Consider the following 13,830-nt stretch of genomic DNA (forward strand, 5'->3'; position numbering starts at 1 on the left):
TTCCAGTGGTCATGTACAGATGTGAAAGAAAGTGAAAGTCACTCAGTCGTGTCGGACTCTTTGTGACCCCACAGACTATACAGTAGACGGAATTCTCTAGCCCAGGATACTGGAGTGGGTAGCCATTCCCTTCTCCGGGGAATCTTCCCAACCACGGGATCGAACCCATGTCTCCCACATTGCAGGCAGATTCTTTACCAGCTGAGCCACAAGGGAAGCCCATATGGCTGTGAGAGTTGGACTATAAAGAAAGCTGAGCACCGAAGAATTGATGCTTTTGAACTGTGGTGTTGGAGAAGACTCCTGAGAGTCCCTCGGACTCCAAAGAGATCCAACCAGTCAATATAAAGGACATCAGTCCTGAATATTCATTGGGAGGACTGATGCTGACGCTGAAACTCCAGCACTTTGGCCACCTGATTGGAAGAACTGACTCACTGGAAAAGACTCTAATGCTGGGAAAGATTGAGGGCAGCGGAAAAAGGGGACGACAGAGGATGAGATGGTTAGATGGCATCAGTGACTCAATGGACTTGAGTTTAAGCGAGCTCTGGGAGTTGGTAACAGACAGGGAAGCCTGGCATGCTGCAGTCCGTGGGGTCACAAAGAGTTGGACACGACTGAGCAACTGAACTGAACTGAACTGGATGAGGAAGAGCAGCAAACTGTGAACAGCTGCCACCCCCTTGACGCCACACTGAACACACCACAAATATTTACTTTCTCTAATCCTTTATAACAGTCCTACAGGGTAAGTATTCTTCTGCCTCATTCTACAGGTGAAAGATCTACCGCTGGACCAAAAAAAAAAAAGGTTACAGCACTTAACTGCAACATGGACAGGAAGAATGATGGAGCTGGTACCAAAGTGGACATCCTTCCCTAGGCCGGGTGGTCTCTCAAGGAGAGCAGCCTCTCCTGAACTTCTGCCCAGGTTAGAGCTTACCCACGTACTGAGGGGGCAGACGCTTCCCTGGGAATCAGTGAGTCTGCACTGAGCACCCTCCTGGGGTTGGATGCTGTTAACGGACTTGCTTGTTGCTGACAAGACTGATAGACTCTCATACCTTCAGGCCAGTGCATTCAAGTTGGGAAGACAAACATATGTACACTCGACTCTCAGGAGATGTGGGGAGCAAGGAACAGGAAGGCACTAATTTGGGCCCAGTGCACTTTACATGCCAAGGGCTCAACTTTCTAGACCTAGAAAAGTAACTGCTCGATGATCAGCTATAAGGGGCTGAGCACGACATCACAGGCCGGGAAAAGACAAAGTCCCTGACCTGCAGAAGCTACCACAAAGACCAGAAGCTTGGCAGAGTCCATTCTGTTGGACTGGAAACAGTAAAAAAAAAAAAGAAGAAGAAGAAAGAAAGAAAGGTAAAGGATGAGTGGAAATTCTACTGCCAAAACAATCAGTGGATATGTTTTAAGCAGAATAAAGAGCTGAAGAGAAAATCAGTGAATTGGAAGGCATGAGGAGCAATATTCAGAACGAAGCAGGGAGGGAAAGGGTGTTGGAACCCACTGGGCAGAGGAAGAGAGGAAGGGAAACCAGGGGAGAGCAGACAGCAACTCCAGAGACAGGAGGCCCAAACTGTGGCCTGTTCAGACCAGCGGTCTCAGGGGACTGACCCACGGGTGTACACAGAAGAGATGAGGTTGCAAGAAATGTTGCCTCTGCTAATACAAGCAAGAGTAGGAGATAACAGTCAGCAGTCACTCGGTATCTGCCGTGTGTCAGGCAGTCTGGAAATGCTTTGTATCTTCTTGCCAAGCTGCACAGCATCCCTCGGCGGGAGACGCTGCTGCCCCTTTTCCCACAGGGGAGGAGACTGGGCACTGACAGGTTCAGTAGCGTGCCCAAGGCCACAGCCTGGGTAATGGGCAGAGGCAGAAAGCAAAGCCCGCATGGCTGCACAGCAGCCTCTCTCAGCTTGGTCCCACTGACCCTGTTTCTCTGGGGACCTCTGTTAACAAACCCGCTTTCCTGCCAGTCTGCGATTTTGGTAAGTGTGAAAGTGAGTGTAAGTCGCTCAGTCGTGTCCGACTCTTTGCGACCCCCTGACTATACAGTCCATGGAATTCTCCAGACCAGGACACTGGAGTGGGGAGCCTCTCCCTTCTCCAGGGAATCTTCCCAACCCAGGGACCAAACCCAGGTCTCCCGCACTGCAGGCGGATGATTTACCAGCTGAGCTACCAGGGAAGCCCAAGAATACTGGGGTGGGTAGCCTATTCCATCTCCAGTGGATCTTCTCGACCCAGGAATACCACTTGTCATAAAGGGCCTCATAGGCAGCCTGAGGGGCCTGGGGTTCATCCACGGGCAATCATAGGCAGTGAAAGGGTCCAGACAGGAAAGCCGCAGCATCACTTAAAAGCAAACTTTCATCCCTATTTTTGTGTCTATCTGGGTTCCCCAGGTGGCTCAGTGGCAAAGAATCCACCTGCAAATGCAGGAGATGCAGGAGACATGGGTTTGATCCCTGTGTCAGGAAGATCCCCTGCAGGAGGGAATAGCAATCCACTCCAGTGTTATTGGCCTGGAAAAACCCATGGACAGAGGAGCCTGGCGGGCTATATAGTCCACGGGCCCGCAAAGAGTCAGGCACGACTGAGCACAGAGAGCTCTCTGCCCATCCTCCTGGTTCTTTCAACCTGACTGACCCCAAAATGCCATCCTCATCCTGCACTTCTGTCTCAGGACTCAGGCAGCTCTCATTCCACCTGCCACCAGAGCCCAGACTGGCCAGCAGAACTTTCTGGAATGCCAATCTAACTCTGTCAAATCATGGCTTTGCACACTAAAAAGCAAAGAACTGCACATTCAGACGGCTGAAGTGCATGGCATGGAAATTATATCTCAGTGAAGCTGTTTACAATAAACTTCGACATCTCATCCAGGTGTCTCCTGCCTTCAAGATTCTAAGCCCGCATTCTCTGGGAACTGCCCCCAGCCCCTACCCACCCGCTCTCTCTCACTAAGCGGGTCTGGGGTCATCGCCCTCGGGTGCTCCCCTAACACTGACGCTCTGTCCCCGCCACTCTGTCTCACGCACCACGCACCAAGGGAGGACACAACGGGCCTGAGTCCGCTGTCTTTACCGGGCCTGCAGGCAAGGCTGAGCCCTTGGCTGGCACTGGGAAACGTGAATTTCAGAAGCGTTTCCAACACTGCTTAATTGATAAGGTTGGTCTCACGCTGGTGCCTAGACTGTTTGAGCAAACAACACGATGGACACCAAACACCTGTGGCAACGGCTAATTCTGTGTGCCAACCTGACTGGGCTCAGGGGTGCTCAGAGAGCTGGCAGAACGCTATCTCTGGATGCCTCTGTGAGAACATTTCTGGGAGAGATGAGCATTTGAGTTGGAGAACTGAGCAAAGAGGATGGTCCTCCCCAGTGTGAGTGGACATCCTCCAGTGTGCTGAGATCCCGAACACAACTGAAAGGCCAAGGAAGGGTGGACACGCTCTCTGGGCCGGAGCCGAGACGTCCGTCTTCTCCTGCCTTCAGACACTGGTGCTCCTGGTCCTCCAACCAGGACGCACACCGACAGCAGCCCGCCCCCCACCACCCGTTCTCAGACCTTTGGACTCAGGCTGAATGACAGCCTGGTAATGGCACCACCGGCTTTCCTGGGCCTCAAGCCTGCAGAGGGCAGGCCGTGTCACGCTCAGCCTCTGAGGCCACACGAGCCAATCCCTCCTTTCCATCTCACTCGGTAGCTCCATGGGTTCTGCTCCTCCAGGGAGCCCTGACCAACAAATCTCCTCTCCTGTGAGTCTGGGATTTGGGTATGTGCCAGGCAGAGGTGCCTATGCGACCAGCCCCCAGGGAAGTCCTTGGGCGCTGAGTCTCCAGTGAGCTTCCCTGAATAGAAACATGACACTTGGGCAGCTGTATTTTTGTCGCTGAGGAGACAGTGTGATCTGTGTGAACCTCGTGAGAGGAGGAGCACAAGGAAGCCTGTACGTGGAACCCTCCAGACTTGGCCGGAGTCTTTTTCCTTTATAACCTGTCTGGGTGTCCTTACAACCTCTGTGATGAAGCCCAGCCATGAGAAAATACAATTCTGTGCTGAGTCCTAGCCACCTCCCAATGTTGGGTGATTTTAGGGACCCCCATAATGAACCCACTATTGCATTAACTCCTTAAAGGCTTTATCTTTCTAAACCCAGAGACTCACATAGTCCCTGGCACAGAGTAAGGCCTTCAGTGACAACCTGAGGAGTAAATAAATTCATTCATGAATGTGTTCTACAAAGATGAGAATTAAAGATGGCTTAGAGGCAAAAAGGTGTTACTAGTCGTAAAGAACCCACCTGTCAATGCAGGAGACACAAGAGAAGAGGATTTGATCCCTGGGTTGAGAAGATCCCCTGGAGAAGTAAACGACAACCCACTCCAGTATCCTTGCCTGGGAAATCCCACGGACAGAGGAGCCTGGTGGGTAACAGTCCATGGGTCGCAAAAGAGTCGGTCACAACTGAAGAGACTTGGCACTTGAGGCCAAAAGAGACTGGAAGAAGACAGACTAGAAGTCTGAGAGGGACGTACCTTTGGACGACTGTATCCGCAGCAGGATGTCTGTGATGACTGCCTTTTTCTCCCTGACAGTTGAGGTGAGATACTCGTGGTCCAGGAGTTCAAGAAAGAGACGAAGTTCAACTATTAACTCTTCCATTGCTGAAAATAAAGGAGAGGAGAGAAGGGCACCGTGAGACCCATTGATTTGAAAATGTCAAAACATGAGTGCTGAGTTTTACTCCAAGCACTTTGTGTCCAGCTTGATGGATGACTCTGGTTTTCCAACACAAAACACAATGAGCTGAACGCAGGTCGCCTCAGACACTCGCGCATCATCTTCTAGACCGATGTGCTCCCCGGTCGCTCCTTGCTCTGAGGCGACGATATTCAGCTGGGAGGAGCTCCAAAGCCACGCTGCCAACAGATGGAGTCACAGCTCGAGAGCCTGACACCATCATTTGGTGTTAACTGCATGATATTAAATTTCAGTGTCCAGAAGGATAGATGGGAGTTTAAAATGCCAAATAGTTTTCAGATAACCACTAGGACGTGGTTTCAGAAACTCAACATCCAATCCTGTGCTTCTGAAGGGCTGGCTCCCTCCCCAGAAGACTGAGCGCATTCACAGTTACAACAAGAGTGCCGGGGAGGACCGCAATGTCAGCTCAAGTCCTGACTTCCACCCTGCCTTTGCTTTCTAGGGTTAAAGCAGATTCGCCCTCTGATTCCCACAGGACCGCACCACAGGGCTGACGTCAGCAAGCTTCACTCCACGATGTGAACCTCTAAGAGACACCAACGCCATTTCAGGGCATCCGCGAGGCCAAACTATTTTCACAACACTGTGTCATCATTCGCTGCTTCCTGCACTAACGGTGCAAATGAAAGGGAGGTTAAGCTGCCAGCATCTTAGCGCAAATCAAAGCAGAGATGCCCAACTGGGCTCGGTCACGATATTCTTCACTTACACACCTGCGGTAAAAATAAATAAAGGAAATTTATAGAATGCTACTTTCACCTAAGACCGCCTTTGATGAAACAGTAAAATCACTGCTTTTATTAGATCTCAGCCCTGGAGGAGACCTTTTTAACATGCAGTGTGGTGAAGCAGGAAGAAGGCACGACAAGTGTCTGAGCCGGGAGTTACACGGAGCCACTGCCTTCAGGCAGCACCAAAGAAGAAACGAGAGAGGCACCACAATTACCCAGACCTGAGAGCGCGACCAGCGCTGCCTCAGAAATGAACGCGCCTCATCACGCCCAGGCAAACAACGGCAGCATCTGTTGCCAGGGATACAATTTGCGCTTCCAGGTGAAAATAAGAATTTCAAACACAGGCACCCACCACTAGGAACATGATGGCTTCTCAACAGAGACTTTTCCAGTGAAATTAGGGATGACATCGAGGAACGTGATCTCCTGGTGTAGAACGCAGTGTGTCCACGTTCGGAAGATCTACACAACTCAGGAAACCATCATGTCATAAAACCACACAGGGGTAAAGATCCAAGTAAGGTTCAGAACAAGCTGAAATATCCTCATGTAACAGAGAAAACATCACCGACTCAATGGACATCAGTCTGAGCAAACTCCGGGAGGTGGGGAAGGACAGGGAAGCCTGGCGGGCTGCAGTCCACGGGGTTGCAAGGAGCCGGACATGACTGAGCGACTGAACAGCAATGACAGAGCTGGTGCTCTCTGATGCAGCGTCAGAGTCCACACTGCCACTAACGGTTGCCACTAACCGTAAGAAACTACCGCTCGCTGAGTTTCAGTGTAGTGTCAAAGAATATCCACCACTTTCGGGAAAAGTACTAAAATATTCTGTTGTTTTCTGAGTACATATCTGTGTGAGGCCAGACTATCTTTATGTACTTACAGCAAAACAAGGGTTCATGACAATCAAAATGCAGAGGCAGACACAAGAGCCCAGCCTTCTTCTGTTAAGCCAGATGCTGAAGACACTTGCAGAGACACAAACAATGCCGCTCTCACACACTCGCTCACTTTGGTGAATGCAGCTACTTTGCATAAATATGTTAATAAACATCTCAAAAATCTTCCAGACTTAAATTCTAGTATGATAAATATCCACAGATATAACCACACAAATAAAAAAAGCTCTTTGGGATTCTTGACATATATTTTGAAACCAAAAAGTCCTAAGAAAAAACTTTAAGAACCACTGGTCAATGGGATTCTTCCCTAATCTACTGAAGTCTACAACACCCTCCAGAAAAAAAGATCCTAACCGAGGCCACTCTTTTCATAGCTACCAAAGTTCCCATCATTTCAGATGAGAGGGCAGAGGAACGGCAAACGAGTCCAGAGCAGGCAAGCTGTGTGCTTGGCGGCTCACCTTTCCTGACTTCCCCTCCATGGAATGAAGAGGCTGGAAGAAGCCAGTGTTTAAGGTCTTTCTCATCAGGAAGACAATTTCCTGATGATTCTAAGTAGCAAACAACCTCATCTATTCTTCAGCAACGAAGGGCTGCTGGTATTAACCATGACAGCCAAATATGTGGAAACAACCCCAATGTCCATCAGTGGGTGAGCGGATAAATAAGATGTGATCCATTCTTACAATGTCAAATGATTCAGCCTGAAACAGAAAGGAGAGTCTGACACATGCCACACCACGGGTGAGCTCTGAGGACATCATGCCAAGTGAGAGAAGCCAGTCACCAAAGGACAAGTACTGCGTGACCCCACGTATATGAGGTCCCCAGAGCTGTCAAACTCACATTGTTGTTGTTTAGTTGCTAAGTCGTGTCCGACTCTTTTGCAACCCCATGGACTGTGGCCCGCCAGGCTCCTCTGTCCAGGGATTTCCCAGGAAAGAATACTGAAGTGGATTGCCATGCCCTCCTCCAGGGGATCTTCCCTACCCAGGGATCGAACCTGCGTCTCCTGTGTCTCCTACACTGTAGGTGGATTCTTTACCACTGAGCCACCAGGGAAGCCCAGAACTCATAGAGAAAGTAAAATAGTGAGTACAGGTGCTGGGGGAAGGGGAGGGTCAGTGAAGATGGGGACGGAATTGCTGTTGAGCAGGACCGAAGTTCTGGTGACGGATGGTGCTCACTGTTACACAATTGTGAATGCATGTAATGACACTGAATTACATACTCAAAAAGGCTTAAAATGGGCAAATTTATGTTACATGTGTTGTTCAGTCACTAAGTCATGTCCAGCTCTTTGCGATCCCATGGACTGCAGCACGCCAGGCTTCCCTGTCCTCCACTGTCTCCCGGAGTTTGCTCAAACCCATGTCCAGCGAGTCAATGATGCCATCCAACCATCTCATCCTCTGTCGTCCCCTGCTCCTCCTGCCCTCAATCTTTCCCAGCATCAGGGTCTTTTCCATTGAGTCAGCTCTTCACATTAGATAGGCAAAGTATCTGTTTATTTTACCACAATACAAACAAAATCAACCTTGCCCAGAAATTGAAGAGCTGCCAATAGCTATAAGCAAAAACTGTTAAAAATGTTTATGGATCTATGTTACGCTTGCAGTACCCAGTCTCATCACCATCTGTATACTCCTTTATCAAAAATGCCTCTCTCACATTTGCCAAATCATATTCATCCTGCAATTCTTCCCTGGGGTTTCGTCTAGCAGCATCAGAGTATCTGAAGTGGACTAAAGACAGCGCCTGCCCTAACCCATCTCCCTGCGCTGCTTTCACAGAGCTCCCCTCGGGGATCCACTGCAGGGCTGGGGGGCTCCTGGAATCATCACTGGGATCCTGCCCAGCCCATGCCCTGCAGAGAACAGCGCCCTCAACTACAAGCTAGACTCTGAAAAGCACCTACACCACCGGGCCTGGCAGACCAGCCCCAACACCACTCCCAGGTCATAATAGTTAGACCACCCTAGCTCAAGCTGGCCAGTCTTCCCTCTGTACATCTCGCCTGGGACTAGGAACTCTTAGCCAGTTGCGATCTCTTGAACTGAAGATGTGTGAACTCAGGAGCTACGGAGCTGCCATGCTTAGGCACATATGTGCCGGGGAGTGAAAGTCATTAACAGAGGAAGAAAGAATGAAGTTACACCCTCAAGAGGACATGCAGATACTAAGAGGCAAGAGAGAGGACGCGCCTCTCAGGCAGACAGGGTGCAGGATGGATTCCTGAGACTGTCCTGGAATTTGTCAGTTACCTGTGAGCCTGGGCTGCACGTGAATTGCCTGAGATACCTGCATCCTTCTCATAAATTTTCATTTCATTGTTTACTAAGCTACTGTGTGGTTTTCTTTTCACCTGAAACTGCATCCAAAAGATTCTCAAAGCAAAGTTCTTTTTTGCACCTCAGAATGCAAAACATTCCCAGATCAGAGACTTGAAACCATTAGAAAAGTTCTGCATATCTAGGACCTCCCACAGACTGAACAAACCACATGTACCCTTAACAGGCCCTTCAAACACCCTCTCCCCTAGCCTTCTCTAAACCAACATCCCCAGCAAGCTCCTCCCAACTCAAACCCTCCCAAGTCACTAAATTCTCTCCTCTCTTACCAGCTGCGCTGATAACCAGGCGCTGACTGACCTTAAGATTTGTTTTTTCTTCAAAATAGTGAGTCAGCTGGGTAGGAGCAGGCTTTTTGCTCTGCTTATCTCCCAGTGCCTTCAGCTGCCTAGCGGCACAGGCCACGAAGAAAGCACTCAAGAATCGTTGATGGGCAAGTGACTGACAAAGCAGGGGCAGGAGCGCTGAGAACCTGTCGCGTGAAAGGCATGGTTCTCGGCATCTACATGGGACACTTTAATTCTCACAATAATGCTGTGAAGACTCACTCGGCCCCACAGACAGGGGGACCAGAGGCCAGGGCCCATTTGTTCCCCGACACGGCAGTCACAGGCACGGGACACTGTTCTAGCCCCTTTACATGTATGACTTCATGCAGGCTCCCAACAATCCCAGGAGGTGGAAACTGGTCTCACCCCATTTTATAGGTGAAGAAACTGAGGCTCAGAGGTGGCCTAAGGTTACGAAGCAAACAAGTGTCTGAACCCCTCCAGGTAACAATATGCTAACAGCCACACAGCTGGAATGGAGCAGGACAAGTCTGAACGCAGCTCTGACTCCAAAGGCCCTGCTCTGACTATTTCACGATAATCATGCTATGGATGACCTTCTGAGACAACCCTGGCCTGCTGAGCAGCGATGGCCATTAAATTAAAAAAAAAAAAAAAAAGGTTTTGTTGAACTGTTGATTCACGATGCTGCCAGCCTCAGCAGACTGATGCAGTTATGTCTGTGCGTGCGTCCTCTTTGGGGTTACTTTCCATTATGGTTCATTGTGGGATACTGAGTGTAGCTCCCTGTGCTGCACGGCAGGTCCTCATCAGTTACCTATTTTATACATTATATAGTTCAGTTCAGTTCAGTCGCTCAGTCATGTCCGACTCTCCGCGACCCCATGAATCACAGCACGCCAGGCCTCCCTGTCCATCACCAACTTCCGGAGTACACTCAAACTCAAGTCCACAGAGTCGGTGATGCCATCCAGCCATCTCATTCTCCGTCATCCCCTTCTCCTCCCGCCCCCAACCTTTCCCAGCATCAGAGTCTTTTCCAGTGAGTCAACTCGTCGCATGAGGTGGCCAAAGTATTGCAGTTTCAGCTTTAGCATCAGTCCCTCCAATGAACATCCAGGATTGATCTCCTTTAGAATGGACTGGTTGGATCTCCTTGCAGTAATAAGGGACTCTCAAGAGTCTTCTCCAACACCACAGTTCAAAAGCATCAATAGTAGTGCGCACATTTTAATCCCAAGCTACTAACTTATCCTTCCGCCTTCCCTTTCCCCTTTGTAACCATAAGTTTGTTTTCTATGTCTGTGAGTCTATTTCTGTTTTTGAAAAGTGGGTAACTCCCCCAAATTATGCCATCCTTAAAATGAGATAATTATTATGTATCCCAGGATTGTAATGAGGATGAAATGAACTGATACCCACACAAAGGCAGGCACTTCACAAATGGTAGCTGTTACTGTTATTATAGTATATGCTCATGTTATTAGAACTTCACTTTAAGCCTTGGGATCCATGAACACTGCAAGAGGACACAACCCACAATTTCCTATCTTCTAAAACTAGGAAGTCCTTAAATACCTACATACGGTGTAAGAAAAGTCTTGAAAGACTACTATGTACATACGCAAATACATCTGAAACTAAGCGAAATAGACAATTTCACAGAAAAGAACAAAATCTACCAAATCGTTGTAGAAACCTTACACAGGCCAATTTCCATAGAGGAAGCGAAGAAAGTTAACAAAGAACTAGCCTCACAGAAAGCACAAGACCCAGATGGTTTTACAGGGGAACTGTACCAAAGCTTAGCCATCAAGATTACTACATACGCTTTTCCAAAGGATGGAAACAGATCAACAATTTTCCAACCTTTTCTTTTTTTAGGAGTAGGTATGAAAATAATGCCTAAACCTGATGGAGAGAGCACCAAAAAGAAACCTGAAGGCCAAGCTCACTGATAAACATCAACGCAAAACCCCTAAAGACAGTATCAGCAAACAGAAACCAACACAACATCGTAACAGCACAAGTGATCAGAAGAAATCCGTTCCAGGAATGCACGGATGGCTCCACATTAGAAGAGCGACTGACATCACTCGCATATTAACAGAGCTAAGGAGAAGAACAGATGATCCTCCCCATAGAGGATGACAGTGCCTTCAAGAAAACTCAATACCCACTCCTGACTTAAGTCAATAAAATGGGAATTGATACATACTCCCTTAGTTTGATAAAATATATGCACTAACTGTCATAGGCTGAATGCTTGTGTCCCCCTTTCCAATTCTGTTGAAAGCTAACCCCCAATGTGACGGTATTAGGAGGCAGGGCCTTTGGGAGGTGATCGGGTCATGTGGTTGGAGCCCCCACAAACAGAATGAGTGACCTTACAAAAGAGACTCAAGAAAGCGCTCTTGCCCCTTCTACCATATAAGGTCACAGTGAAAAGTCAGCCATTTGCAACCCAGACAAGGCCCTTCATCAGGATCCGACCAGGCAGGAACCCTGACCTTGGCCATGCAGCCTCCAGATCCATGAGAAACTCATTTCTGTTGTCTGTGAGCCACCCTGTGTGTGGTATTTTGTTCCAGCAGCCCAAAGAGACTAAGACATCAACACACAACAAAAATTCCATCTTCCTTAAAGAGACACTGGGGAATTCCCAGTAAGGCCACAAGCAAGCCAGGGAAGCCCACTTCTTCTGCTGCTTTTAACGCTGCGTTGGAAGTATTAGTCAGTGCAGTAAGAAACTGAAGAATGGAGAGGAGGGAGTAAAATTCTCTCTGCGCACAGCTGATAGGAAAGCACACCTGGAGAACGGAAGAGGACCCACGGTAAAAGGCAAAACTGTGACCAAAAAATGCTGATGAAGTAGGACACAGAAAAACCATAGCATTCAGCCTGCAGTGCAGGAGACCCGGCTTCAATCTCTGGGTCGGGAACATCCTCTGGAGAAGGGAATGCCAATCCACTCCAGTATTCTTTCCTGGAGAATCCCATGGACAGAGGAGCCTGGCAGGCTACAGTCCATGGGGTTGCAAAGAGTCGGACACAACTGAGTGACCAACACTAACATTTTATACCAAATAATAAGATATAAATAGAAGAGAAAATTCCATTTAAAAAGGTGACTTAAAACATAAAACACTTAATTTACCTCATGTAAAACTTACATAAGGAAAATTTCAAAGCACTCTGAAAGACAAAGGAGTGAACCCGAACAAACAGAAGGCACCCCTCGCCTTTGGACAGAAAACCCAACATCAGAAAGATGTCAATTCATCCCAAGTTATCAGGGAAATTTAATGCAAGCCCGATACACACATAACAAATGTTCTTTTGTGTCTCAAACTAGACAAGTCAATTCTAAGATTTACAGGGAAAAATAAGAGATGTCTAAGACAATGAAGGCGGCCAGCCATATCCTTTACTAAAGCATAACAGAAAAGCGCTATCATTTAAATGGTGCTATCAGTCAGTTCAGTTCAGTCGCTCAGTCGTGTCCGACTCTTTGCGACCCCATGAATCACAACACGCCAGGCCTCCCTGTCCATCACCAACTCCCAGAGTTCACTCAAACTCATGTCCATCGAGTCGGTGATGCCATCCAGCCATCTCATTCTCTGTCGTCCCTGACTCCTCCCACCCCCAATGGTGCTATACTGATACACAAATTCCCAATAAGGTCCATAGTATGGAACAGAAGGGCCAGGAACAGACCCATAGGATAGCCTATGTATCATAGGCTACATAGACATACAGCCTACAATAAAGACAGTATCTCAAATCAGTGGGGAAAGACAGACCTCTTAAAAATTGGTGTCAGGACAACTGGTAGCCATTTGGGAAAAAAAAGAAGATAAAATTAAATACTTACATCAGACATAAGAAAAAAGGCTAAAGATACTTTAGAATCTAACTATGAAAAATGAAACCATTCAAGTCCCAGAAAAAAATAGCAAGCAAATTCCTTTATAACCTTGGTGTGGGAAAAGATTTTCTAACTGTGACTCAAAATCAGATGTAGAAGAAAAGGCCGACTGATGAGCCTGTAAGAAAATAAAAGTCTGAGCCCCTGGGTAAGGGCCGAATTAGGGCCCTCCGCTCCCCCACCTGCCCCGCACAGAACTCATACAGAGAGTGCGTTCCATAAACTCCTGGGGGCGGTGGGCAGCTGAGAATTCCCGGCCAGCCGTGCACCTGCCCTTTACGGAGACTGTCTCCAGGGGCTGGGCCCACAGTCTGGACCCTGGAGCGCTGCTTCCACAAAGTCCCATCACATCCCTCTCACGAAGGACCACTGGGCGACACCAGAGGTGCCTTGGAAAATGCCCCCCGACATTCTTCTTTTCAGTGACTTCTCCTGACCTTGTAGCAGAATCTGAACTAGCCCCAGCTTATTTTTCCAGACTCAGTTCTCCCTGCCCCCCACCCACAGCTCTTCTGAATGACTCACTTCCCACATAAACCAGGCTTGCTTTTGCCCTGGACCTCAGCTCACGCTGCTGCACTGCGCCTGAACCCTGGGTGTCCCTGTCTCCTCCACCAGCACACACCCCCTACATACCCTTTTACCAGTCACCTCTTACCCATCTACCCTTGGAGAACCCAGCCCACCTGGCTGCAAGCACTTCCCACCTTATGCTGTAACCACGGCTAATCCGTCTCTCTCTTCACCCGACACGGGGCAGGCTGAAGTCAGGGACCATGCGTGACCTCTCTCTGTACCTAGAATGCTGAGCACATGCCTGGCATG

The 13,830-nt window shown here is 48.6% G+C and overlaps 1 protein-coding gene across 3 annotated transcripts in view; it reads right to left on the reverse strand.

Moving 5' to 3' along the window:
• The window catches only part of AFAP1 (actin filament associated protein 1), a 148,262-nt gene that overhangs the window by 85,419 nt on the left and 49,013 nt on the right, over positions 1–13,830 (reverse strand). For all 3 annotated transcript variants that reach the window (XM_088836562.1, XM_088836561.1, XM_055434213.2), the window contains exon 2: positions 4,566–4,694. In XM_088836562.1, coding sequence (XP_088692688.1) covers positions 4,566–4,692 — 127 coding nt within the window. In that variant the 5' untranslated portion in view covers positions 4,693–4,694. The remainder of the gene's footprint in view (positions 1–4,565; positions 4,695–13,830) is intronic.

This window comes from Moschus berezovskii, chromosome 5 (genome assembly GCF_049115385.1).
Source record: "Moschus berezovskii isolate FMDL1 chromosome 5, NW_MosBer_1.0, whole genome shotgun sequence".
NCBI lineage: Eukaryota > Metazoa > Chordata > Mammalia > Artiodactyla > Moschidae > Moschus > Moschus berezovskii.